A 27,681-nucleotide genomic window follows, 5' to 3' on the forward strand; every position below is an offset into this window, starting at 1 on the left:
ACAGATACAAATACCCAAATAAATATGTAGGTTTCCCCATAATATAAAGTGTGAAGTGTAAGAGCAAAATATATAGCACAAAATTATCTCCTTTTTATATTTCCTTTAAATCAAGTATAAATCCTACTGGGAGCCCCCATCCTCCAGGCTGGTAGGAAATTCAGTCTTGGTCTCCACTGGGCTCCTCTTACCCAGGTTATTCCAAGGACTCGGGATCTCCTACAGCGGCCGTCTGAGAAGTCACAGGTCCTCTCTGGTACTGAGGCCACAGCCATTGTCACAGGACTTTCAGCTTTGGGCTCTGAGGGGTCATGCCTGCTGCCCCAAGGTTGCCAGGGACAGGGGCCCCTGGGTGGCTAAGTCAGTTAAGTCACTGACTCTTGATTTGAGCTCAGGTCATGTCTTAGGGTCTTGGGGTCAAGGCCCACATTGGGCTCTGCGCTCAGTAGGGAGTCTGCTAGAGATTCTCTCTGCCTCTCCTCTCTCTCTCTTTAAAAAATAAATAAATAAATCTTTAAAAAAAAAAAAAAAAGGTGCCAGGACAGGTGACTGCTTCCTGGGTCCCAGGGCCCAAAGACTCTCTTCCCTTTCCCTGCCTTAGGGACCTCCCTGCTGCACCTGACTTCCCTGAAAGCCAGGGTGCCCTGGAAAGGGACTCTCCCATGAGCTCAGGCTTTTTCAAAAAACAAGCAAACACCACCACCACAAAACAGGAAGAAACTTTGTCTTCCACCAGCTGTCCTATCCATAGCTCCAGGTCCCTAAAATGGTGAGTAGCTGGCTGGCTACCTGTTCAGAATGGGCTGGACAGAAAGCATCCCTATGCCTAAAATGTATGAGCCACATGCATACGATAAAAGCAACATAACAACTCCTGCTCTGTCAAAAGCCAGTTGTGAGTCCTTGTGCAAGTGATTTAATCTCTCTACCATATAAATTCTTGTTTCCAGGTCTGATAAACTCAAACTCATTATGGAATAAATAGCACTGCTACTCTGGCCTCAGAAATACAAGATGATTTCTCTTGTTGAGATGTCAATCAAGATGACTCTTACCTGGAATTGGAGAACTTTAGGGTCCAACAGAGGTGGTGACCCAGAAATCAATGTAGAGGATGAGCCCATTTATGCTCATCATAGAGGGGAGGGAATCTGAGAGTCACAGCCTCTAGGCCCTGGGTCCACCTGCCTCCCAGGCACCTCTCCTGGATGTCCCATGAGTATCTAAATGCAACATATCCCTATATGCCCTCTCTGTCTTTGCCACAAACCTGTTCCTCTGCTCAAGCCCTCCAAAGGGCACCACTAACTACCTGGTCCTTGCCCACGTAACCCAGTCTCCTCCTGGTCCTTGCCCACATAACCCAGATAGTCCCCAAGACCAGGCAGTCCTCCTTCTGAAGCATGTCTAGTGTCCGTTCCTCCCACTCTACTCCAGTCCAGACCACCACCATCTTCCTTGCTGATTCTGCCCCAGCCTCCTATCTAATGGCTACTTCTAGGCCATTCTTCTCCCAGCTGCCGGGTTTATCATTCTTTCTCTTAAATTTTTTTAAAGATTTTACTTTTAAGTCATCTCTACACCGCACATGGGGCTCAAACTTGCAACCCCAAGATCAAGAGTCACATGCTCTACTGACCTAGCTAGCCAGGTGCCCCCTTTCTCTTTATTTGTTAAAGTGGGTTGTAGTCTGAATAATTGCCTCCCAAAGATGTCCACACCCTAATCTCTGAAACCTATGGATATGTCACTTTACAAGGCAAAAAGGACCTTGATTAAATTAAGGAGCTTGAAATGGGGGAGATTATCCTGGATTTTCCAGGTGGCTTCACTGTAGTCACAGGGCCCTTATAAGAGGCAGGCCCGAGGGTCAGAATGGGAGAAGGTGATGTGATAATGAAAGCAAAGGTCAAGAGATATGACAACTCTGCGCTACCGGCTTTGAAGGTGGAGGAAGAAGCCAGGAGCTAAGGAATGCAGACGGCCTCTAGAAGCTGGAAAAGGCAAGGAAACAGATTGTCCCCGAGAGCCTCCAGAAGGAACCAGCCTGCTGACTCCTTGACTTTAGCCCAGTAAGACCCACTTCAAACTTCTGATGCCCAGAACTATAAGGTAAAAAACGTGTATTATTTTTAAATGTATGCTGTGGCAATAGGTTATTGCAGCAGTAGGAAATTAATATAGTGGGTTTCAAATAGGGCTAAATACACATACATATAATGAGTTAAAACTGGTCTCCTTTGAAACAAAAATCCAAGTGGTAGCTCAGGTTCCCTCCATGTCTGTCCGAGTGACTCCAAGCCAAGTTCTCTGAGAAAAGGACTCCCTCTGGCCAGATTTGCTTTTTATTTTATTTATTTATTTATTTATTTTTATTAAGCTCTACAGCCAACATGGGGCTCGAACTCATGACCTCAAGATCCAGGGTCCGTGTCTACCGACTGAGCCAGTCAGGTGCCCCTGGTCAAACTGGCTTTTTACAAGCACAGGCAGTTTGATCATATTCTTCTGCAGTCTGTCAACATAGTGTGGTCCCCAGTCCAGAACCTGACACCACCCAGGGCACCACCTACTAAAGGAGGCAACACATTGCCTGCTCCCAGGGCAGACAAACGGCAGAGAAACCTTCTCAATATGAAAATACCATCTGATCAGTCTTCTGCGTAAAATACTTCCAGGGCTCCCTTTTGCATTTAGGATGAATTGAAACACCAAAGCATGGCTACCAGGGCTTGCTCAACAAGTTCCTATCCACCTCCCTGTCCCTGTCCTCTCTGAGGATTATGCAGCTCCCAGAAACCACAGCATCTGCTGCCACCCCAGGCCTTTTCCCACAGGGTTACCTTTACTTGGAGTGTTGCTTTAGCTCCTCCTGCCACCCATGGCCAACTTCTGTGAAAATGTGCGGCCCATTTTTTTGGGACAGAAGTCAGCCCCTCGGGCAGGACTTGTTCCTATCCACAGCAGCTGCTCCTGACCCACAAGGTAGGTCTGCCCAGGGTGGGAGAGCTCAGAGGGGGAGAGAAGGCCCAGCTGTGGTTTTAAGGGCTTGCACACGCATGTGTGAAGATTCTGAGCCGGCTTTCATGACTCCTAGAACCTCTGGGCCAGGAAAGAGCAGCTCATCCTTGATTAGAGCCATTGAGTGCCTGGGCCCCCTGAGACTTGTCACTCATCCCAGGGCAGGTCAGTAGTTTACCAGTTTCAATCCCAGCTCTACCATCGCCAGCTGGGCAAACTCCTTAACCTCTGTGAATCTCAATTTGCTCTTTTTGTAAAACGAAGGTAACGAGAGCTTCTGCACGAGGGTGATGAGGACTGAAAATGTGCTCATACTTACAAAGCACACAGAGTGTTCAGCTGATAGTAGACATCGATACGAATCCTCTAGACCTTGCTTGTCTTTCCGTCAGGAAGATTATGCTATCCATTTCATCAACTAACGAAATTAAATTTTAATTGTCAAATCAGCCCGGGTGGGATGTGGTCAGCCACAGCTCCTGTTCTCTGGGTCCACTTTGTCTGGGTCACAGTATCCTTTCCGATGAACCCTGGATGAATTGGCCGATCCACTTGGCTCATCCCCATGGCCACCAGCATTTCTTACCCCAGCAAGCTCAGTAGCCTCCTGACTGGTCTTTCTGCTTCTACTGTGGGCTCCGCATCCCCATCAGCCCATTCTCCTCACAACTTGTGGCTGTCAAAAAAAAAAAAAAAATTTTATTTTTTTAAAGCCAAACTGATTATTTTACTTCCTGCCTACCACCATCATGACTCTCCCTCCTCCCCAGGGAGCAGTATTTCAATGAAATTAGAATCAAAACCTCCTCCTCACAGTGGCCTCCAAGACCTCCCGTGCCCCCTGGCTCCGGTTAATTCCTGCAGCCTCATGGCCTCCATTTCCTCGAAGGACCAGGCTCGCAGTCGTACTGGGGTCTTTTGCACTGATGTTGTTGCGACCTGGAGCATCACTTCCTCTGGGCAAGCTTTCCCTGACCCTCAGAATAGAAGACGCCGTTACTCCCATAGCGCCGTGGGACTCCGGTTTCTGCTGTCAGTGGCTCCTTGATTGTGTAGTGATCTGATTAGGGGCTGTCCCTCCAGTGAGCCGGAGAGACCACACGGTGAGGAATGATGCTTATCTAGCTCCTTAGTACAGAGCCCGCAACACAGCAAGCACTCAATAAATGTTTGCTGAAGAAAGGAAGGGGGGGAGGGAGGGAAGATGGAAGGAATAAATGAAAAGATAGTGCTTCTTACAGGAATTCTCTGGCGAAGCCTTTGTAAAATAAATGATACTTGGTGAATTATTTTTGGTGTAAAAATTGACTTTCCTATGTTATCGTCCCTTCAACATAGTAAATCTATTTTTTTCCATATGCCTCGTAAAGATTCTCAGGACATTTTCCTCCCATTAATTTTTCCTTGTTAAATGGTTTTTATGACCACTTTGTGCTTTAAGAAAGAAGTACTGCTCGGTATTTAGAATATTCTCTCAGCTTCCTTGGTGAGAAGATTTTGGCAGCTTTCCCACTGTTGACTATAACCAGTACAGCTTGGAACACGATGTCACCCCTCCAGAACTCTCTCGGACCTAGATAAAACTTACTCTGTGTCTCTAGTTGGGGACAAGGTGTTTGGAAACAGCGCTTTATGCAACAGAGTTGCTGCAGGGCTGTCCCTTGGAGGCAAATGTAATAAAAATCATGGTGTGTGAAAAATGTGCCCACAGAGCCCGAGGAACTAAAGATTTTAAAGCTTCTCTGCCAGTAATTCAGTTTTTATTTTATGTTTCTTGGAAAACTGAAGGCTTGTATCTACCACATGCAGGGGAGCATTGGGGGGGTAGTAAAGGGTATTTTGTGCGGTGAGAATGTCTATGGCAGCCTGGTCAAAGCTGTCCTCTTTGTAAATGACCTCCCCTCCCAGTCTCCAACCCTGCTCCTGCTCCCCAGGGAGGGTATTTCCATCCTGCATGAAATTTCTCTCTTTGCTTGCTCATTTCTATGGGGAATGGTACATGCATGCAAAGCTGCTGGCTGTTGTTACTTTATTTCAGAAATGTGCAGGCCTGAGACACCTGAATTTTTCCTGGAATACTTGAAAGCAAATTATGTGCCGGAACCTCTCAGGCCTGTTCCCAGCGGAATTTCCTTTGAGTGTTCATATCTCGAAACCTTATGTAACCTGACACAATTATCTGAAAAGGCTCAGAATTCAAAAGAACAGTTTTCTGAGCTAGGAATGAAGGTTGGAGCTGGGAAAGAAGTGTTCTCCCCTGCCCGGGGACTGGGTCATACCTCGCTATGACAATACCCAATTCACATTCCAAAGAAAAATGCTAACCCCCTGACACTGTGACCAGTGGGAGCATTTGCTTCATCTCTCCGAAGAAGGAATCGCTTAACGAGGTGCTCGAGGGACATTACAAAAGCCCTAGACCTGGCTGGTGGTTAAAAATATTTTGATAACCACCTTGAGCAACTGGTCTTCCCAGGATGGAAGCCAGAATGGCTTGGGCCCCTTCCGGGGGTTATAACTCCCTCCACTCACTCAAAAATCAACCCATCCGAAGGGTTGGTGTCTCGTACCAGCAGTTAGCAGTACAAATGGGATATATACAGGGGTCTGGAATCCATATTTTCACCAAGTGATGGGTCCGGGTGATTCTGACTCAAGCTCAGCCCAAGACTCCACCTCCCCAGCCCAACCCCCAATTCCAGGGAGAAGGGGAGAATGAGGACACAAACTCTAAGTGCAGACCTAAAATCGGGGCTCCACAAGGAAAGGACCCTGCATTCCTGAAAGCCCCTGCCCCATGAAGCTTCTTTTGCCCCTCCTTTTGTTTTACTTTCATAAATCCCAACCCTGCTCGCCATTTGCATACCAGCGGTGAGAGACCTCCTAGGAGAACAGGCACCACTCATAGGTGGTTGGCTTTTCAAGGAATTTGCTGGAGAAAATTGTAGGCAAGGCTGTGAACAAAACCCCCCTCCATCTGGTTTCAGTTTATTTAAAAAACAACGCACACAGGCCTCCCCACCAGCAATCAGAAAACAGCCACAGCTTCCCCAGGGGGGTTATTAGCCACCAAGGGTGGGGCTGAATTTTATATATGCAAATAAATTAAACCAGCTAGCCAACAGCAACTAATTTTTGTATCTTTTGCAGTTGTTCTGCCAAAAAAAAAAAAAAAAAAGCCTAAATCAGGGGTGACGGAAGCTGTAAAGAAGCAAGTCTTGGAATTAGTTTTAACAACTTGCCTTAATGTTTCTAATCTAGAAGCAAATAAAAAAAAAGTTGATAGTCTTTTTCACCTGGGTATTGCCAACCCCCTAGGCTGAAGGCCAGGGGGCAGTGTGACCAGATGGTTGGGAGCCCAGCGTCTGGATGGCTGTGACCTTCAGCACCTTGTAGCCTCTCTAGATTTGTTTTCTTTCTTTCTTTCTTTGTTAAGATTTTATTTATTTATTATTTTAGAGAGAGAGAGAGCAGGATGGGGGTGGGAAGCTGAGGGAGAGGGACAAGCAGACTCTCCCCACCTGGGGCTGGAACCCAGGACCCTGATATCATGACCTGAGCAGAAACCAGGAGTGGATCACTTAACTGACCGAGCCACCAGGAGCCCCATGTTTTCTCATGTATAGTACCTACTTCACAGGGACAATATGAAGATAGTAAATAAAATAAAGGACAAGCAAACCGCACACAAGGACTGGCATACAACAAACACACAGGAAATGTGGCAGAGGGTTATGAATGACTCAAAACCGCACTGCTGGATCCGAGACAGCTGGTTTCACCTGGAGTCAGCCAAGCTCTCCTGGCAAGTGTTCTCAACTGGGCTTGCCTTCCCCCCCGGGGTTGGTCCAGAAAACGTTTCAGAGCACATTCTTGTAGTGTTTCCCAAACTTGAGGACCCTAATCCACAAATATCTGCCTTCAATCCTAGAGGCAAAAGAAAAGTTCTGAGGAGGGTGCAAGACAATTTGAAAATGCAAGTCTGCTTCCCCTGCCTCACCATCCCCCCTCCCCGCTAACAAAAGGGCCTGATTTCCAGATGCACAGCCTAGATGGGGTTCCTCTAAAAATAAAGGGATTTCACTTCACGCCCAGGGCACACAAAGGTGAGTCGTCGATGTCCTGTGCCTGGCCTCCCGTGCCAGGGAGCTGTGGGATGTGCTGGAGGCCATGGGCATCCAGGTGCCTCTGGGCTCGGCCCTTGCACGTCCACGAGCATCTTGGGCTCCGTTAGCCCAAAACAGACCTCTGTTCCTGTCCCTTGTCTGGATGCAGCAACAGAACTCCCAGCCTCCACTCTTCCCCCATCTCTAAATCCGTTTCCTGGCAATTGGGACAGGTATCTCATTTGCTCAAGACCATTCCCAGCTCTCCTTCGCCCTCAGAATGAAGTTTAAGAGGCTGCATGTGGCAAACGTGGTCCTGCATGAACACAGTTCTCGAGATCCCAGACTTTGGGCTTAAGTACACCTGCGCAGAGATGTGTCTATGGTATTTGGGGACTGGGATGTCATTTTTCTGGTGGCCTTTCGTGAGGTCAGGAGGGGGAGACATGCAGAGCTAGAGTGGGGGTGGGGAGAGAGTGGAGATGGTGATTGTAGACAATTTTAATTCTTTAAAATTAAAGAATTTAATTTTAAATTAAATTCTGTGGCTGAGAAGGGGGGAGCACGAGAACAGTGCTGGAGGGGAGTGGTATGGAATTGAGGTGAAAGAAGTTCTCCATTGAGGCTACCAGTGGGAGAGGCCAGTTGTTGTTATGAACCCAGGGCATCCAGCACTGGGCCCGGCACGCAGTAGAAACTCGATAAAAGTTGGCTATCTTTGAGGATGGGTAGGGATGGGGTCTGCAACCCCGGTGGGGGTACTGGCCATTGGCAGGAAGGTGGGCCCCTCTGCCATGTGCTGGGAGGTAGGGGTGGTGGGGTGCCAGGAGAGAGCAGAGGGCAAGGCAGGGCCTCCTTGGGACTTTGCTGCCTCCGAGCTGCACCACCGAGGTAGGAAGACATGACAAGGGAGTCTTGGCTCCAGGAACCCCAGTGTGGCCAGGGGACAGGGGGTGAACTCTTGGAGACTGCGAGGGCACCCCACACCTGCTTCTGTTCCCCTCATCCTCAAATCCAGCATTCACCTTCACTCTATCCCCTTCAGAGCCGCGCCCTTCCAGAAAGGCCAGCAGATGGTGCCAGTGAGCTACCAGACTCAGCTGGAGCGGACAGGAGCCAACCAGCCAGCCCCCCACCAACCCGTGACCCTCTGGAGCCTGGGGCAAGCTAAGGGTTTGGCTCACTAGATTTCTGACCAAGGGGGAGGAGAGACCACGGGTGGTGGGGGGGAGGGGGAGAGGGGGGTGTCAGACTAAGGACTAAGGGAGACAATGTGCTGAGGGCTTAGGGGTGGGGTGGCTAGGGGGCTCTGATCCTTCTGGTTGCCCTTCATTCCTTTGCCCCTGCCAGGCCCTGCCTTATCTGCCAGGGCTCCTGCCCTCTGCCCCCCTTCCCTTCTCTTCCCTGGAGGCCCCTGCCAGCCCAGACTCCTGGTTCTGGCAGAGGCTGGTTCTCTGCCCCTGGGCAGGCACAAACTGGCACCAGGCCTCAGACAGGGTTGGGCCAGCCCCTCCCAGCCATGACTGCCTGAACCACTTTCTTTCTACTTCCAGAACATCTCCACCTGATGAGGGCTAAGGGTTCAGCCGCTGAGGAGGCCGCAGGGGGCTGCAGCATAGATCCCAGGAAGGAGGCCTGGCCTCCTGGCCTTGGAAGTAGGATGAATTGGGTGGGCTGGGTGGGCACATATAAAAATGTGCCAGATCATCCAGTCCCACAAGACCCAAATCGCACAAGACTAATGGTTCTGTCCAAGGTGGCAGAGCGTCCCAGAAGATGAGCTGGAAACACCCCCTCCCCATCCTAGCCATCCTATACTCTGCAGCCAAAGGCAATTCCCTATACCCCCTCTCAGCAAGTCTTTCTCCCCACCATGGGCTTCCCAATAAGTCAGGATCCTTCATGGTTCCTTCTCAGGACAGTGTAGGATTCTGCTTCTCAGTCTCTGTTCTCACCTTCTTGTCCCACTGCCACTTCCCCTAGTTTCGATTCCAGTTCAGGCAAGTGCTAGTACTACCTGTGTGGCCTTGACCTTGAAAACTGCCTGGGACCCCCACCCCACTTCCTCCCCTAAACCCCCTCTCCAGCTCCAAGGAAGCCCTTAATAGGCTGAGGCAGGAGAAACCATAGTCAGACTTTCAGTAGGGTGACAGAGCGGGGGTAGGAGCTCCCACAAATCCAGGGTCTACAGCTCAGGTCAGGAAGCCAGGCCAAGGTTGCTGTGTCTACCTGTGAGCCTGGGCCATAGATTCAGGGCAACAGAAGTCAGCAGGTTTTAGAAGAGGAATGTTTCCCTGAGTTTCCAAAGGATGACCCATATGGAGGGAGAGTCATCAGAAGCACAGACAACACACACAAATGTACTCACATGCACATGCAGGGTCATGGCACAGGACATGGACACAAGTGTTTGCAAATCCTGGCACAAACAGGTACACAAGGTCATGTACTCAAGGTAGGCACACATGTCCTTGCCAGGCAAGTCCTGACTCCCAGGGCCAGGGCTAGCCTGCCATCCGTGCTTACAAGTGGAGGAGTACATGAAGGCACAGCAGTGGCTCTGGACAGGAGATGGGCCCTCCACCCAGAGCCTCCCTTCCTAAATGGCTCCCAGCCCCCTCCCTGAGACTCCTGTGGCCCACCGGGGAGCCATGCCTGGGTGGCAGAGAAGGCTTTGGAGGAGGCTTTGCCTCCAAGCCCTGGCACAGAGCCTGAGCACCTAAGATAGAGATTGAGCACAGGTCTGGGAGGGGTCCATGACCTCCAGAGGCCCACAGGAGGCAGGGACTCCTTCTGCCATGGACTGCACCTACTGCCCTCAAAATAGGGCCTGGCAGCCAGGTGCTGGCACCAACTCCTAGTGCCTGGCAGAGCCCTAGCATGGATGCCAAACACAGGGTGCCAGACATGGGGGTGGGCAGGATGGGGGGCCGCTGGGCCACACACAAACACAGAGCTTCATATATACAGGCAGGGAAATGCACCCACACGCACAGCACTTACTTTATACCCTGCGGAATCATGGGAGTCAGACACGGATCACCTTGTCCTAGAGGCTGCCCTCACTGACCCTCCAGGTGTCCCCATTGGCCTGACTCTAGGAGTATCGGTCGGAGGGTGGGCTGGAGGTAATGGAAAGCCTAGACACTTTCTGTGAGCCCCCGCCCCCGCCACACACACGCACACACACGCACACGCACACACCTGCACTCCCACACACCTAGGCAGAAGGAGGTGGGGTTGGTGCATCCCCAGGACTGGGCCCTGGAGAGAAGGTGGAAGGCGGGGCGAGAGACTCCCAAGAGCCTGGGCATTCATCTTGCTCCCCCCACCCCCGCCACAAGCCGGTTTTGTGGCCGCGGGCTGCCTAGGTGTGAGCGCGCGCCAGGGCGTGTGTGTGCGCGCGAGGGACCTGCGGCCGCGCACAGCGTCGAGTGCGGCGCGTGTGCCCGCTGCGGCTGAGGCGGCCGGCCGGGGGTGGGCGGGCTGCTTCCCCGCGCTGTTCCCGCAGGCCGGAAGGCCGCGCCGGTGCTGTCAGTGTGGCAAGCTGACGGAGGTTGTGCGTGTCCTCAGGTGTTCTGAGCAAGTGTGAGCGGGGTGTGCTCACCTGGGAGCGGCGGCTCAGCGGCCCTGGGCGCGTGGTGGTGGGGGAGGGGGAAGGGGTGAGCAGATGCCAGGAACGAGGGCTACACCGACCGGCCCTGTTCCCGGCACGGTCCGCGGCGAGGCGGCTCCTCCTCTAGCAGCAACTTTGGGACTTTGTTCCGGCCTCTTAGAAAGCCGATCTGGCCGCGGGGGCGGGGCGAAGGGGGGGGCACCTGCCCGGAGGAGGGAGCGGGTGAGAAGTGGAGGAAAGCCCCGCCCCCTTCCCCTCCGCCCCGCCCCCGCCCCCGCCCCCGGGGCTCTTTATAAGCCCGGCCCGAGGGCGAACAGAGAAAGCGAGTGTCCCCCCGCCCTTAGCCGGTGTTCTGCTGCACCCCGCGTCCCTCGCCCCGGACCCCGAGTCCCTCTCCCTGCTCCCCAGCCCGGGTCCCGCCCCGCCCCGGCCCGGCCGGGCCCGGCCCGGCCGCCATGGAGCACTGGTCTTGGCCGTCGGGCGGCGCCTGGCTGCTCGTGGCGGCCCGCGCGCTGCTGCAGTTGCTGCGCGCAGACCTGCGTCTGGGCCGCCCGCTGCTGGCGGCGCTGGTGCTGCTGGCTGCGCTCGACTGGCTGTGCCAGCGCCTGCTGCCCCCGCCGGCCGCACTCGCCGTGCTGGCCGCCGCCGGCTGGATCGCGTTGTCCCGCCTGGCGCGCCCGCCGCGCCTGCCCGTGGCCACTCGCGCGGTGCTCATCACCGGTGAGTGCGCGGAGCGCGGGGACTCCAGGCTCGAGGGCGGGACCACTCCGAGGGCTCCCTATGAGCACACCAAGGCAAGGCGGGACCCCAGCGCAGGAGTGGAAGTGTCGCCTTCCCTTGGGTGCCGGGAGTGAGCCAAGTAGGAAGCGCAAGGCACCTCCCTAAGTCCGGGTTGACTGCCTGCCGCTGTGGAGAGTGTTGGAGGGAAAATGAGGCCGTGAGTGGGCAGGTGCGCGGGGACAACTGCTGCATGAGAAAGACGGAACCTCCTGGAGTTTGGGGTTTATGCTACGCCCCTCCCCAAGAGAGCAGTCTTTGGCCGGGGGCGTGCTCTGAGGGACTTAGAGGATGGTCACCCCTTGAACTCTGCCAAACATCCCCACGTGGGACGCCCCATCTCCTCTTCCCTGGGGTCAGAGGAAGGCGCTTAGATGGGGAGTTGGGGCGCCCACCCCCCAGTTGGCTGGGATCGTTGGACTCCAGAAAAGGTTGAGGTCACCATGAGGAGCGTCTGGGCATTCAGCTGCCTCTCAGAACCCACCACCCACCCTCAAACTGCTGAGGTAGCCATCCAGAGTCTGCAACCAGCACCCCACCCCACATTCCTCCTGGTCTTCAGTGCCCAGGAAGGAGGTCTTGGAGAGCTGTACTCAGGTGCCTCTGGCCGCCTGGCGGAGTTCCCTTTGTCTGGAGCAGGGACTAAATCTGTCACCAGAAGGACCGGAGGGGGGCGTGGGGGGGTGGGGAGGGGGACTGAGGCCCAGCCGGAAGTGGGGAGGAGGAGAAAGGCCAGGGGGTACTGGGGGAAGGGCAGCCTAGTTCTCCCCCAACTCCCATGGCTTTGGTTCTCAGAGCTCTGCCCTTACATTGGGCCCTGGGCTGGGGGCTGCCTCTAGACTGGCTTCTCAGAGGCTCTGTCCAGTAGGGGGTCCTGCCTGATCAGATGGACCTGGGAGAACTTCCCAGAGGCCATCCTTGAGCTGGGCCTGGGAGGATGAGTGAAGATAGGTGGAGTGTGGAAGGTGTTTTGGATCAGACAAAGTGTGGATATGGGACAAAGGTTTGAGACAGGAATGAGCATGGCCTGGGTAGGGAACAGTAACCAGTAACCAGTAATCAGTAACCAGCCTGGCTGCTGTGATGTGGTGGGATATGAGGTTGTTTCCTCAGAAGAGGCCTTGAATGCCAAGCAAGAAGCCAGACTGCTGAGGTGGGGTGGGAATAAGGATGGCATGAGGGCTTTTGGGCTTCAGCAAGAGGGTGGAGTTAAAGCAGGGTTCAGGCTGGATGAGTGGGACCAGAGCTCAGAGTACAGTATGAAATTTCAGGGGATTGAGGAAGGAAAGATACAGAGACCCTCCTGGTAGGTTGTGAGCTCTGCCTTCTAATTTGTGAGCTGCCTCAACAGGAGCTGGGCTGTCTGCTGGTACTAGGGACCCAGTGGGCAGTCTTTCCTGAGATCTCCCCTCAGGCCTTCACGCTGCTGCTGTTACTTCTCCTTGCCTTGAGCCTGAGATCGAGGGCAGAGGTGGGACGCCATCTGAGGCTTGGGCTCCCCCATCTCTGGCTGTAAAGCCTTGCGATGGGAGAGGGAAGGGTATGGCCCGGGCCGCTCCAGCTTCTCTGCGGTTTCCTCTCTCGCCACCTGACTGCAAGACAAAGAGGTGACCAGACCCTGCCTCACCTGCCAGGAACAGTATCTTGAGCCTGCCAGAGCTGCTGGAGAATGTCCCTGAAATCCACTGCCCAAGGCCACACTCCAAGAGCTCAGCCCTGGAGTCAGAATTTGGGCCGAGTGGCCGAGTGCTTTGTGTGCACATTTGTGCACTGATGGTGGCAGGGGGGTCTCATGGGACTGAAACCCCGTGTGAATATGCAGGCAGGTTGGAGGTGTGTACAGGTGAACAACAGGGTATGCAAGGCATGGGTGACTGTGGGAACCACAGAGCCGAGGCTCTGGAAGGCCTCCATTTCACTGTGAAGGGCCTGCCTGCTCTGGGAGGGAGCTTAGGTGAGTGGACACACATGTGCTCACTCGCCTCCCCCAGCCGCCTCGTGCTCTGGAAGGACCCAGCAGCCCAGGGCTGTCTGCAATCCCCCGGCCACCCACACAACGCCCAGCTCACAGCCCCCTGCCCAGCTTTGTTCTCCGCCGCAGCAGAGGGGGCGGGGCTGAGGTGGGGAGGGCTTCCCGCCCCAGAGTGTCCAGAATTGGAGAAGCAGGGCTACTGTGAAGCTTCTGCTCAGCAGGACCACGAGGGAGGCAGGTCTCAGAGAGCCTCGGCGCTCACAGGCCTCTCCCTCCACTTGCTGGCTGCCCACGGAGCCAGGATCAGAATGGGAACAATCAGGAGGGGAGCGTTGCTTATCAGATCCCCACTCTGGCTCTGCCTGGTGGTTCCTCTCTCTACATACTGAAGACAGGAAATTAAGTCTCCAAAGTGGTAACTGACCTCAGGTCACACTTGTTGGGTGTGGGAAGGGATTCAAATGCAGGTCTGTTCTCTTCCGCATCCAGGCTTTTGCCTGTCCTAGGGGCAAGTGGGTCTGAGGCTCAGAGAATGCCCCACTGTTGCCACTGATTGGAATTCCAAGAGCTGGGGGTCAAGGGTGAGGTGGGGATGGGCCTCCAGCTTGCCTAGAGCCTGGAAAAATAGTAGGGGTGTTGGCAGGGAAAGGAGGTGGGGCTCAGGTTGTGATGATGGGAGCTGAGAGCTTGGGCTTCATCCCGGGGGCTGGGGGGGAGAGAGGGGGCGGGCTTGGAAAGGTTTTCAGCCGCAGAGTGATACTGTCATTATTGGAAAGATCTCTCTGATTGCTTAGGTAGAGAATGGATTCAAGGGGGCAAGATGGGACAGGACCAGAGAGGGGGCTGCTTCCTAGGCCAGGTACGAGGAAGAAGCCTAGGCAAGGGCAGCTAGAAAGGGAGGGAGGCTGTGCTTGCACGCACGCCAGCTGAGGCCTGAGAGCAAAGGAGGCCGGACACCGGGGCTGAGACAGGGTCTCATGCTGACCTCCAGGAGAGTCCTGGCCTTCCTCTTTGTTGGCTAAGTGACTTTGGGAAGCAGCTTCGCATTCCTAGGTCTCAATGTCCTCATCTGTAAAGTGGGAATCGTAAGCCATGTTTGGGGTAGCTATGGGGAGTCAAGGAGTTGGCAGCTGTGAGAGAGCTGGTGCCCAGGTGCTCAGCCAGAGGGGAGAAGCCTGCAGAGGCCAACCCGGGAAAGGAGGGAGGGCTGCTGATTGCTGGAAGATTGGATATCCGGGGGCCTGGATCCTGTCCGGACCCTGGTGATCCTAGAGTTGTCTCAGGCCGGACTGGGCCACAGTGGGAGTTCACTGGCTGCCCTGCCCTGGCCAGGCTGTGACTCTGGTTTTGGCAAGGAGACGGCCAAGAAGCTAGATGCCATGGGCTTCACGGTGCTGGCCACCGTGTTGAAGTTGGATGGCCCCGGCGCCCTAGAGCTGCGTGCCTGCTGTTCCCCTCGCCTAAGGCTGCTGCAGATGGACCTCACCAAGCCAGCAGACATCAGCCGAGCACTGGAGTTCACAAAGGCCCACACCACCAGCACAGGTCAGTGGCCGTAGCTCCCCCAGGGATTAGAGGTTTGCTGCTGGCCTGACCCAGAGCTTCCTCCTTTCTTTCACCCCCTTCTCTGTACCCTCAGGCTTGTGGGGCCTGGTCAACAACGCAGGCCACAACAATGTGGTGGCCGATGTGGAGCTGTCTCCAGTGGCCACATTCCGCAGCTGCATGGAGGTGAATTTCTTTGGTGCCCTTGAGCTGACCAAGGGTCTCTTGCCACTGCTGCGCCGTTCTAGGGGTCGCATCGTGACTGTGGGCAGCCCAGCAGGTGAGGGCCCTTCCCCACTGGAGCGGGGAGGGATGCCGGAGCCTCTGGCGCAGGCTGAGCTGCTTCGCTCCCAATCCCTCCCCAGGAGACATGCCATACCCATGCTTGGCAGCCTATGGGACCTCCAAAGCGGCCATGGCACTGCTCATGGACACATGCAGCTGTGAACTTCTGCCCTGGGGCGTCAAGGTCAGCATCATCCAGCCTGGCTGCTTTAAGACAGGTAGGGGTCGGGTTTGGGATGGGGGTATATGCGTGTGGTCTTCTCTGGGGTGGGATCAGGTCTGAGAAATGGGCATGGCTCTGGCTGGAGGCAGGGATTGGTTTGGGGGATAGACGGGCCTGAGTCTGGCTTTGGCTTCCGTAACTGACCTCACGCTGACCTTGCTGCTCCTTCTCCCCCCTCCCCGCCCCAGAGTCAGTGCAGAATGTGGGCCAGTGGGAGGAGCGCAAACAGCTGCTGCTGGCCAGCCTGCCCCAAGAGCTGCTGCAGGCCTACGGCGAGGACTACATCGAGCACTTACACGGGCAGTTCCTGCACTCACTGCGCCTGGCGCTGCCGGACCTCAGCCCGGTCGTAGACGCCATCACCGACGCTCTGCTGGCCGCCCGGCCTTGCAGCCGCTATTATCCGGGCCACGGCCTGGGACTCATTTACTTCATCCACTACTACCTGCCTGAGGGCCTGCGGCGCCGCTTCCTGCAGACCTTCTTCATCAGCCACCTTCTGCCGAGAGCGCTGCGGCCTGGCCTGTCTGGCTCGGCCCCAGCCCAGGATGCAGCCCCGGACCCGGACCCGGACCCAAACCCAGGCCCTCCCCCCATGGCAGCCCAATGAGCAGTGCCCAGACGGCCTAGCTGCTCCGGCAGAGGAGGTCCCAGGAGCCCTTGGCCCTCCCCTGGTTATTGTGACCCCCAAGTCTGCCCTAGAGCCTGCCCTAAAGGACCCCAGCCCTACCCACTCGGTCAGTGCCCCAGGCCAGGCCTGGTGAAGCTGAGGCTTCCCAGTCAACCTCCCGGCCTCTCTACTGCTTCGTGAGCCCACACAGACCCTCCTGGGTGCAAGGTTCCACCATGTAGCTGGGAGAACCCAGCTGGATGGGGAGTTTTGTGCAAGACTTGGCTGTAGACTTTGACAGGATCCCGCAGACAGTGCCTCTGCACACTAAGGAGTGACTGGGTGGGGTGGGGACCACCCCCCTCAGGATTTTTTCAAGGCACCAGTGCCTCAGTGCTGCAATTCAAAGGGTGAATCCTGTGTCTTGACTAGCTCAAGAATTAGGGCCCTGACCACCCACCCCAGGCCCCCCTAGCCCCAGGGAGGCTGCATACCCCACTTGCCCAACTGCCACCTTTTAAATACAAATTTTTATTTCTCCTAGAATGGAAAGATGCTGTGTTGGGAGAGGGGTGACTGCCTGGATGACAGGCTGTGGCTGGGTGACAGATTGGGAACTGCCTGGGGAAGCCCTGGTGTTAGCATGGGCCAAGGCTCTGGGCACAGGCTCTGTGGTTCACACCTATCCCCCTTCACTGACCAAGGGTAGATCATTTATCCACAGATTTGGGCTTCCTCATAGTGAAATGGGGGTAGTGCCCCTGGCCTAGGGCGTAGTGGGGCTCAATGAGGCAAACAGGGGGGCCTGGGACCCTCCAGGGCCAGGACCCAACTCCACAGGCCTATCTGGGCCTCCAGTGACTTCCCCCACCTTGCAGCACCTGGCTGCACACGGAGAGGGCCAGCGAGGGAGGTCGAAAGCTTGGGGGGGGGTGGGCTCGACAAGGGTGGCACCCAAGGGAAGTTGGGGGTCTGAAAGAGGTACTGGGGCCCAAAGGAGACAGCAGACAGCTAGGCTTAGGGCAGTTTATTGTCTCAGGGGGCAGAGCTGAGGGACAGGGTTGCAGAGCTATGCCTCAAGGACACATACTCTATCCTTCCCCTGGGCCAACCACAGAGGGAAGAGGAGGCTCACGCTGCCCCAGGGGTTCTCAGGGAAGTGACCACATGCTTCTCAGACATGTCAGTGGCTGTACACAGAGGACTGAGGGGTCCTCCTTGGGGCGGGGGGCGGGGGTAGAGGGGGAATTGGTCCATCCTTGGTAGGGAGAGCAGGTGCCCAGCCCCTTTTCAGGCCCAAGAGCCATCTCAGAGAGGGTCAGGGAAACCGAAAGTCACTAAGACAATGTGCTACCCCCAAGGGCAGGCATGTGAACCATGGGCTTTGTCACAGCACACGTAGACACACGCTTGTGGGCATCCTCGGGCCAGGGCACTAGAAGATGGGGATGTAATTGTCGATCTTGGCGCGGTGGCGCTGGGCAATGCACTCGGCAATCCACACAATGTTGCGACACTCTTGCTCCTTGAGTTTCACAAAGGCGTAGAAGATACCAAAGTGGAACTGGTTCAGGAAGGCCAACTTGTTCAGTTTCACCTACAGACAGAGGCAGGCGTGGTGTGCAGGTGGCCATGACGGCACAGTCAGGCCCAGGTCACCAACCCCTCCCTACGATGGGCAGGGGAGCAACCCCTCACCTCATGCTCGAAGAATCGGTCCTCCAGGGTCTTGTCTCCAGGGTTGCTGCCTGCGCCCTCGAAGAGCAGCTTGTACTCCTGGCCCAGGGGAGGGATGGACAGCATGAGCGTGAGGGCGCTGTGGGGCATGGGGTGGGGATGTAGATGCCAGGAGGCCCGCCCATCACGCTGCAGCCGGGCACTCACCGGGTAGTAGTCGGCCACACTCTTCACCTGCTCATAGTCATCAGCCCGAGCCAGCTGGGCCAGGCCCTCCGGGTAGAGCCGCCCGCAGTGCGGAAAGAGCTTGGCCCGGTCCTCCTTGGACAGCTCTGTGTCGAACGAGTTGATGGTGATGATGAAGGCTCGTCGGTCGGCTTCAAACTGTGGGGCCGAGGCACAGGCATGGCGAGAGGGAAGGGAAGGGGGCGGTCGCCAGTCAGCTGTCAGGGCCTGGGGCGGTCGCCAGTCAGCTGTCAGGGCCTCCCCCAGGCCCGGGCTACCAGGGATCGGCAGGTGGGAGGGTGGGCAGGCACTTACCTCCAGGATGGGGCACATGGCATCGGCCGTGGTCCCGCCCAGTAGGGTGCAGAACTTGTAGAAGGACTCCAGGTAGGCCTGTGCAGACCAGGGGGCTTACTCAACCCAGGCAGGGAACTGGGGGACTTGCCTGGCCTCCTCCTCACAGTTCCCTTTTTCCCTCCCCAGTCCCTTGCATGGTGAGTCCAAACATCACACCCATGGACTGGCCAGGGAGCCCCCATGTCAGAGCCTCGGAAACAGCCACAAATTCCAACTGTTAATCAGCTGGCCTGCTGTCTCTCGGCACCCAGGAGTGACAGAGCAATTTCTGGCCGACCATCTGCTTCATGGTGCGCTGCCCCCTACACGCCCCTACACCATCATCCCATAGGAGGCCAGGCTCAGAGGGGGCTCGATCTGCCCCCAGCTGTTCTGCCTGCCTTTCCCCCAAACCTCCCCTCCTCAGCCTCAGCAAACCACAAGTTGATGGGCTTGGGGAAGGAAGGTGACTCCTGAGAGTTCACGGAGACAGCCTGGCCTGGGTGCCCTGGCCCCTCTTGGCACCCCACCTCACAGAACTCCTTCCATCCCTCAGGTAGCTCCCACGCATCGTGAAGCGGCAAGCAAATTGTCAGCCCCGCTCCTGCTGAGGGATGGTTATTGCTTGCTCAGCCCTGCAGTGCAATGGCTGGGCCCATGGGCTGTGGTGGGAATGAGCACTTCCTGCCTGGACAAATTGGATCTGCTGGGCATGAGGAAAGGACAGGTCAGCTCAGGCCCTAGTTCCCTGCCAGCACTCATTCATAAAACCAACCAGGCACCTGTCAAGAGAGAGGGGATGGTCTTGCGGCCCCCCCAGGGAGCTCCCTTCACTCAGATCCTCCTGGGTCCTTTCTGGTGGCCTGGTCACAGGGACTCTGGCTCCACAGGCTAGAGATTCTTCTTCAGGGTTGAGGGTGAGAGCTGGGAGGCCTGGAAAGCTTTCAGCACCGAGGTCTGCCCTCCAAGGTTCGGAGACGTTTCCACCCACCACCAGTTGATTTGGGCCCCAGGCTCTGCTGCCCCAAGGAGGTGAGATGAGACTCAGGAGTCCACAAGCACAGGCAGAGCCTGGCCAGCAGCCCTGGGCAAGTGGGGCTCAGGAGGAGGCCTGTGGTGACCACTGGGGTCACAGGAAACAGAAGTCTAGGACAGGTCAGGGAGCCAGAAACCTGGAAGGAGAGAGTGGACCCCAGCACAGCAGATCCCCAGGAATCAGAGGGCTTGAGTGGCAGAAACCAATCTGCCAATCCTACCATGCTTGGTGGTGATTTAGTTCCTCTATGACTGTCCCCAGCCACTTTTCTCCCCACGGCCAGCCAAGCTGGCTGTGCCCAAATCTCCAGCTTGCCCTGGTGGGGCCTGCAGCTCCAATCTGTGGGGAAGCCAGCAGCCTTCCCCGAGCCATACCAGTCCCTGGAGAGGCTGAGCCCAGGGTCGGGGGAGGCGGTGGGATAGGCCCAGACTCTCTTCAGGAAGCTAGGGCAGCTGAAGAAACTGGCAAGACCCCAAAGGCCCAGGTACCAAGATTACCTCCCCACCCCCACCCTGTCCCCTGGAGCCTGCCAGCCCACGGCTGCTGCACCAGCTGCCCACAGTTCCCACCCGCCAGGCATTGAGGGTCCGTCTAATCTCCCATCTGTGGCCACTGGGCTGGGACGTTGCCTGACGAGCGGGCGGTCCTGGCACGGTGCCCTCAGCCTTGGATCCGTGTTTACGAGCTGGTGCCCGAGCAGCCCTCGCCAGTGACTCCAGCTAGAACCAGTCAGGCCCGGTGAGGGTGTGGGTGAGGCTGGGGGGACAGCCGCACCCCTCACCCAGTCTCAGGGCAGGGATCCCGGCAGCAGGCCAGTTGGGCAGGCGGGAGCACTCAGATGGCGTGCACATGCACAGCCCCGGCTCACTGCCTGGCCTGCCTCCCTGTTAGCGGGGCAGATGAGAGCACGTGCTGTGCAAACAGGCTGAGCCAGGTGTGATCCAGGGCTGCCAGAGTCTAGCAAGTGGCTTCAGGCCACCCACCCTGCTTCTCTGAGCCCTCAGTTTCCTCATCTTACCAGTGTGGATACTGATGCCCACCTAGCTCCTAGGGCGGTCCTGACGATTAAAGAAGTCGGCGATCTTCCTAGCTCAGTCTCACCTCTCTGCTCTGTCCTCCACATTGCAGCCAAAGGCAGCTTTCTGATGACACTCTGCCCTGCTGTGGCAAACCTTCACTGGCTGACCCCGTCCACAGGACACAGTTCAAACTCTGGCCTGGCACTGCAGGCCCTGGGTGACTTGATCCTGTGCCTGCCTCTTTTTCCAGACCTGTGTCCTGCTGTCCATCTGAAACCTGCACTTCACAGCAAACCGCATGCCACTTGGCCCACGTTCTGTGCTTGCTTCTGCGCGTGCCTACATCCCTGCAACTTACAAGCAGGCTCCTCACCTACCCCCAGAGCCTCCCTTGCACTCTAGCCCAGATTCCTGGAGGGAGACTGGAGGGCCTCAGCTCAGGCGGCGGCCCTCTGTTGGTCCCCTAGCTCCAACCCAGGCAGGAGAAGAACTTCACTGTAAAGATCCGACTGACAGATGTTCTCAGGGTTAGGTCAGCAGGGCCCTTGGCCTGGGCTATCCTCAGCCCCCACTTCAGGGCCTGATCCATGTTCCGAGCTGCAGCCCATCAGGGGTCCTGGCACCACAGCTCAGTGCCTCACTACAGCCAGAGCCCAGTCGGTCCCAAATGTCCTTCACTGGTCCCTGGCCGGCCCCCTGCCCTGGCTCCCAGCCCTGCTCCTAGCCTCTCTGGGCCAGGGCAGTGCGGACCCATGAATCCCAAGCTCACTCTATCTCCAGGGGTCACCAACCTGTGCCATAGCCTGGGGGGAAGCAGAAGGTGGGTGGGGGATGCGGATGCTGGGACATGACACTGGTTCTAGGCCTGGAAACCCGAGAAGGACGTGGTGACCTGGCTACACCTGGCTGGGTCCCTCCCTCCACCAGAACTGAGCACAGTGTTGCCTCTGCTCAAAGCCTGTCCTTGCTGGCAACAGTCCAGGCGGGGTAAACCTGAAAGCTTTGACCTGGGTGGTGGCCCGTGACCCTCTTAGATGCAGGGGGGAGCGGCCATCCAGGAGCCAGCTCTGACAGGCCAAGCTGTGGGGCACCAGCCACTCCTGCTGATCTTATCAGGGCCTGCTGCAGGCGCCACGAGATGGAGAACCTGTTCCATGCAGCCTGCACCCATCGTGGGAGCCAGCAAGTAAGTGGATAAGCCCCCAGGATAGGAGCCTGGTGCAGCTGCGTCCTGTCCCAGCACCCCACCTAAACCACCAGCCCACCACACCAGGGGCCCCCGCCTAGAGGCCAGCCCCCACCACCGGTGAGGGCACTACCTTGTAGAGTGTGTTGCGGATGATCTCGATGTTCATCTCATCAAGGTCCTGCTCTGAAATGCAGTCTTGGAAAAAGGCCGCTGGGGAAGAAAGACGTGGGGGTGAGGGGGGGTGACTGGATTCAGCCTAGGCGAGAATCCAGCTGCTGTTCAGCGACCCCTGCAGGGCACAGAGGGCTCCTGCCACAAGGCCTGACCGCCTAGGGGTTGGGGGCCCCCTCAACCCTGCCTGGGCAATTGCTTTGGAAGTGGCAGAAGCAATACTCGGGGCCATGTGCACTGACCTGAGCTTCTCCTGCATCCCTGCTCCTAAAACTGATTTATAAAGAGGCGGCCAGCCATAACATGATCTAATCGCCTCTGGGGCAGACCCAAGTTCAGACCATGCCAAAGACAGACTTGCATAAGAGGCCATGACATCCTCCTTCCTTAAGGGGCAGCTGTGGATTTGGGGTCTGATGCCCACAGATCTGCAACCCCCAGGAGGGCCGGGGGCCCACATTTGGGAAACCAGCCTCTTTCTCTTTCAGACAAGGAATGAGCTGGGTGGGCATGGACCAGTGACCCAGAGGGCCACTGTTGGGCTGAAAGTGGAGGCCAGAGCAGGACAGAGCCCCCTCCCCTGACAGGGGCCCTCAGACTCACTGGTCTGTCTCTTCTTTAAAGATGGAGAAACTGAGAAGCCACAAACAGCCCAGAACCAGCCCAGAGTTCCTGGGAGAGTCTATGGCAGATATGCCCAGCAGGCAGGGCTCAGGCCTCTTAGTACAGAAACAAGTGCAGCTTGTAACCCAGTGGTTTAACCCTGGAGGCTTCCCGGAGGTGGTGCCCTGGGGGCTAGGATTGGGCCTATGAGGGCACTAGCTGGTGACAGCCTTAGTGCCTTCTCCGCAGCCTCCAAGACAGGCAGGAGCCAGCACTGCCTAGGCCGGGCCCTGCAGGAAGCTCCCAGTTCCCCTTCCTTTCTTGGCCTCTGACACGAACCCTGCATCCTGCCGGACACTGCCTGACCTGGCCCCTAGGACCTGCTCTGTGGAGGCTAGTGAAGCTATTTGCTTCCCTCCTCTGCCTCACAGGCAGCCAGCCACTCTGGCCCAGCTTGGGGCCACAATCGAGCACAGTTTGAGCTCCCAAGACTCTGAGGGACCCGGGCCTCTCCCCTCTCCATGAGCTCCGCCCTCCCCTGCATCCTGAGAAATTGGCCAGTTTCACAAAGTTACATGCTCCGAGTCAGGCCCTGGGGGTAGCCTGCCTGGCCCAGCAAAAGCAACAGGAAAGGAGCAGAAGGCAGGGTGAGAGAATGAGAGGGAAGTCTATGCAAAGATAAAGATAAGCAGCAGGGGGCAGGCCTCCCTTTCTGGCTCAGCATCACCCCCCAGGGGTGCCCACAGGAACCCTGCATGGAGGCGCTTCCCCCCGCCTCGCCCCTCTGCCCCAGTGGCTCACCCAGGGGCGTGTCCACCAGAATGGCATTGTAGAGCTCGGCAGGCGTCTGTGCAATGTTCACAGCCTCCATCTGCTCAAAGCTGCCTAGCGGGTGGCACTTGGGCACAAGTTCGGCGATAGAGCGCTGGTGCAGCGTGCCCGTGATGAGCAGGATGACATTGTCAATCATGTAGCTGTAACTGCGAGAGGCACACAACAGCAGGGAAGCCGGTCAGGGAGGGGGGGGTCTGCAAGTCCTCGTCCAGCACTGCGCCCTGCCCCCACGTGCACAGGTCCCCGGCCCCTCCATGGTGATGCCGCCTCGAGGATGCTGGGGCCGGCTCCACTGGCTCACCTCCCTGCCCAGGTGCACCCCTATATTCCAGCGCCAGGAGTCCGGGACACACACGGCCCCTCCCTTGGGGGTGTGGCACAGATCACGCCCCCTTCAGTGGTTGGGAACAGGTAACTACCCCACGGTGTGAACAGTTCCAGCAGGGCACAAGGAGGGGGCTGCGAGGCCAGCCTGGGGGATGAAAGAACTGGGAGATGAAAGTGTGTTCTGGGAAGAAGAAACAGTGTGTGCAAAGGCCTGGAGGCATTCATGAGTGCCTGCCACATTCGAGGAACTGGGCACAGATCAGGGCTGGCAGAGGGAGGGAACCAGGCTGGTGCAGCCAGCAGGCTGGGGCCTGGACACGGGTACTCCAGGCCAGGCTCAGGGCCCTGACTGCATTTTGAGCGCTAGGGATCCATGAGCAGGACGTAGGCAGGGAGTCCCACAGTCCCATTAGGGTCAATCTGGCTGCTGGGTGGGGAAGGCCTGGGGGTGGTTAGCAAGGAGAGAAGAGGCTGAGGGGTAGAGTGGGGAGAGAGCAGAGAAGGAGACAAGGCCAGAGGGAGCCAGTGGGAGGGCCCCTGTGAAGGAGGGCCCCAGGTCCGGCAGAGATGAAACAGGTAGATAGCTGCCCTGTGCAGCCCCACTCCAAAGGCAGGGCACCGCCTCCTCCCCAGGGCCAGAGGCCAAGGCCAGGTATCCAGCCAGGAGGCCTGGAGGAGACCCAGAGGCCTGGGGGCAGGGCTCAGGTCATCCCAGGCCGAGGATCCCCTGGCTCTGCGCTCTAGAGAGCGCATGGGCAGCAGAGGGGGCTATGGAGCTGGGGAGGGTGGGGTGGCCCGCTGCAGACTTGGCAAGTTTAAGACAATGCCACAAAGGAGCTGAGGCAGAGCCCTGTAGTCGCCTCTGTGGGCACAGGGTGAAGACAGGAGAAGGCCCCAGGCACAGTCAGGTGGCAGTGACCACAACATTCCTCCAGCCTGTCACCAGTGATGAACTCGGGGAATAAGGGAGTGGATGAGGCCCAGGGGGCGGGGCACCACTGCAGGGTCAGAGCCAGGGTGGAGGCTTCTGCCCTGAACAGCCACTGAGCACAGGTCTGGCCCTAGCTTTACAGTGGCCCGCAGGTCGGCCCCTGTCCTGGGAAGGCTGAAGCTGTCCACAGAAGACCCCTGGTGAGCAGTGGCCCTAAATACCAAGAGAAAATGGGAAAGGGGTGGCCCAGGCCTCAAGTCAGAGGGCCAGCCATGTGGGGAGCTCCCACAAGGCCCTCCAGGAAGGTGGCAGGAGGAAGAAGTCACAGCTCCTGTCCTGGCCTGACCCCCACTCCCCCTGCTTACTGCGCCCTCCCTCAGCTCCCACCCAGCCCAGCGCCCCGCTGCGACCTCTGCTCTCCTGGGCTTGGGGCCAGGCAGCTGCCCTCTCTCCGCCCCCAAACCGGCTGGGTCAGCAACAGGATGTGCACTGAGAAGAGACAGGCTCCCCTCTTCTCAAACTGAGGGCTTCAGGCGGGGCTCATTTGTAGCTGCAAGCCAAGAAGCCCAAATGGCCAGCCTTCTGCCCCTGACCTGACAGAGCTGGCAGAGCAGAGGGACCTCAAAGACAGCTCGCTAGAGCTCTGTGCCTTGGCCTCCAGCCCAAGCCTGCATCCCCTCCACCCTAGACAGCATCCCTCGTTCCCAATGCCTCCAGCATCTCACGTAGCACAGTACCACAGGACTACATGTCACCTCCCGCAGCCCTCTACCTGCATCCCATCCAGCCCCACTCCAGCCATCCTGTTCCCCAAGACAGCCACAAAGACCCCCGCCCCCACCCTGAAGATGCTCTTCTACACTCTCACAACCCTTTGGACAGGGACAGCGGGCAGAACATACTTCTTAGGCCTTTATTATCCTGTTGATCCCCAAACCACCAGCATCAGCAACCCCACTGTCCAAAAAAGGAAGAGGGAGTACAGGCACTCAGCCCTGCCATGCCACCGGGCAGTTGAGCTCTATGTCCCCATTTCCAGGGTCCCCATGCCCTGGCACTCCACTCCCCATCTAGCCTTGTCTTCTCAGAGGGATCCCCACAAGCCAGTTTTCTTTCTCTAAACCTCCCCACTCCTTGTGTCCACAACTCAGGGTATCCGTTTATGTTGGGGGTGGGCTGGGGTCAGGGTCCAGGAGAGGCGCTCATACTCCTCAGGGTCCTGGTGGCGACTCAGGGGAGAGCCCTGCGGGAAGACTCTACCATCCCGGCTTCGCTGTTTTCCCTCCAATGGTGTGGAACAGGCCAGCTGTGATTCACATGGGGGCCAGTGGTAGCAACCCCTAGCTACCCCCAGCCTCTCCTGCTAGAAGTCCTGGCTGGGCACCAAGGAAAATTCTGAGCCAATTAAGGGCCACTTCTGATCACATATCCCCAGCCCCTTCCAGGGCCCCATTCTAACCCAGGCTAGGCCAGTCTTGGATAATCCTGTGCCAGGCCCCGCTCTTCCCTCTCCCTGAGTCAACGACAAGGTTGCTGCAGAAGCAGCCCCTGCTTTTCTCCTCGGCCCAGTGAGAGTCAGAATCGTCTTTCCTGGGAGAAAAGAGGCAGAGCAGGCCTGGCAGAGATGGTGCTGGCTGTCTGCTTCTCCCCCAAGGCCAAGGCCTTCAGCAGGCAGGGAAATCCTCCTCCTCCTCGCCTGGCTTCAGCAGCTGCCTCCCTGCCCCCAGAAAGCCACTCCACCAATCCTCCCCTCATTTGGCCTCAACAGGAGAAAATGAGGTTCCAGCTGGTCAGCATCTCCCTCCAGAGGAAGACAGCTGGGGAGTGGACAGGCGGCTGCCCGCCAGGCCAAAGAGGCCCTTGTGGGGTGGGGATTGGGGAGTCTGTATTCCTCTGCCCAGAGGCCCTCCCTCACCCTGAGCCTGTAAGACTCAGCTTGGGCCCACAGAAGTCTCGGGTTGGGGTTTAGGAAGCCCTTCTTCCAAGAAGTCTTCAGAGCCCCTAGCCAAGCCTGGTCCCTCTGCTGCACCCTTTGGCGCCACCTGCTGGAGAAGCATGGCTTGCTTCCATGTTCTCATCATCTTGGCCCTGGGGGCTGGCCTGGCACTGGGGAGGAGCCCCCGATGGCTAGGTACCTCTGCCAGTCTGTCCATCCTACAGCTCCCAGCAGAGGCTGCTCCTAAACAGTACTTGTGCTCAATCACATCAGAGTCCTGCAGAGCCCTGCCCAGGGCAGAAGGTGTACAGAGATATCAAGTCGTGGCCGCAGCACACTACCTGCCAAGCCACAGTCTCCCCTCTGCAATCAGGATAACCAAAATGCAGCCCACAGCAGAGCTAATGAGTCCCTGACCTTATCATCAAAATCCTGCCCCTCCTCAGAGGCCCAGCTGGGTCTTCGCACTTGACCTAAGCCTTCTGGGCCTTGAAGAGCTCCTGTGAGCTCTCCCTCAGTCTCCGGAAAAGAGTGTCACCGCTGGCTCACTCTCAAGGCCGGAGACAGGTCTAATGCAGGCCCAGAAACCATGGCAGGTCTAGAGCCCCAGCTGTAGAGACCCTGCTGGGACCCAAAAACAGTGGTTGTAAAAAAAGAGGGCCAGAGGGCCAGGAGAGGGAGTAACCTGATAGGGAGTAACCTAAGGTAACCCGATGCCTCTGTGGCCCGTGGCGCATAAAGTTCTGGGGAGAATGGCAGGTACGCTAAAAGGCCCGCTGGGTACTGGAGGCCACTGTCCTGGGACAAAGCCTCCTTCCAGCTACCCACTCCAGCTGGTGGCACTGAGGTCCCTGGTACAGAAGAAAGATTGGACCTCACCTCTCCCAGATGGTGCCACTTACCAGGCCCAAGATCTGCCAACAGGTACCTGGCTGCTGCTCAAGGGGGAAGGCATCCTCCAGGGAGGCTCACTCATCTAAAGACAAAGCCTCTGAGGCCCACTTGAAACTTCCCAGAGACCAGACTCACCTCCCACAAGCAACTGTCCCAGCTACCCTTTCAGGGCCTACTCTCCTATGGGAAGCCGTCATGGAATGGCCTGGATCAAGATGCCCCTCCCAATGCCAAAAGAGCCTAATAGAGGCTCCATCCCAAGTCTCAAAGCAAGTTAATGGCTCGGCCCAGAGAGGACCCTTGGTACAGTGACATATTACGTTTATCGCCATGAAATTGAGCTAAATC

General features: G+C 57.0%; 2 protein-coding genes across 3 annotated transcripts in view; one reads left to right on the forward strand and one right to left on the reverse strand.

The window, feature by feature from the left end:
- Positions 1-11,079: 11,079 nt before the first annotated feature.
- Positions 11,080-16,695, forward strand: HSD11B2 (hydroxysteroid 11-beta dehydrogenase 2). The gene is made up of 5 exons (XM_021705754.1): positions 11,080-11,463; positions 14,825-15,037; positions 15,132-15,317; positions 15,403-15,540; positions 15,734-16,695. The coding sequence occupies exons 1-5, from the start codon at positions 11,199-11,201 to the stop codon at positions 16,153-16,155; spliced, it is 1,224 nt and encodes a 407-aa protein (XP_021561429.1). The 5' UTR covers positions 11,080-11,198; the 3' UTR covers positions 16,156-16,695.
- A 298-nt stretch (positions 16,696-16,993) lies between these two features.
- ATP6V0D1 (ATPase H+ transporting V0 subunit d1) overlaps positions 16,994-27,681 on the reverse strand; it is a 38,377-nt gene continuing 27,689 nt past the window's right edge. For both annotated transcript variants that reach the window (XM_021705752.1, XM_021705753.1), the window contains exons 3-8: positions 23,213-23,391; positions 21,768-21,847; positions 18,373-18,450; positions 18,040-18,216; positions 17,854-17,931; positions 16,994-17,752 (exon numbers count right to left, since the gene is read on the reverse strand). In XM_021705752.1, coding sequence (XP_021561427.1) covers positions 17,591-17,752; positions 17,854-17,931; positions 18,040-18,216; positions 18,373-18,450; positions 21,768-21,847; positions 23,213-23,391 — 754 coding nt within the window. In that variant the 3' untranslated portion in view covers positions 16,994-17,590. The remainder of the gene's footprint in view (positions 17,753-17,853; positions 17,932-18,039; positions 18,217-18,372; positions 18,451-21,767; positions 21,848-23,212; positions 23,392-27,681) is intronic.

Source organism: Neomonachus schauinslandi, chromosome 16 (assembly GCF_002201575.2).
Source record: "Neomonachus schauinslandi chromosome 16, ASM220157v2, whole genome shotgun sequence".
Lineage (NCBI taxonomy): Eukaryota > Metazoa > Chordata > Mammalia > Carnivora > Phocidae > Neomonachus > Neomonachus schauinslandi.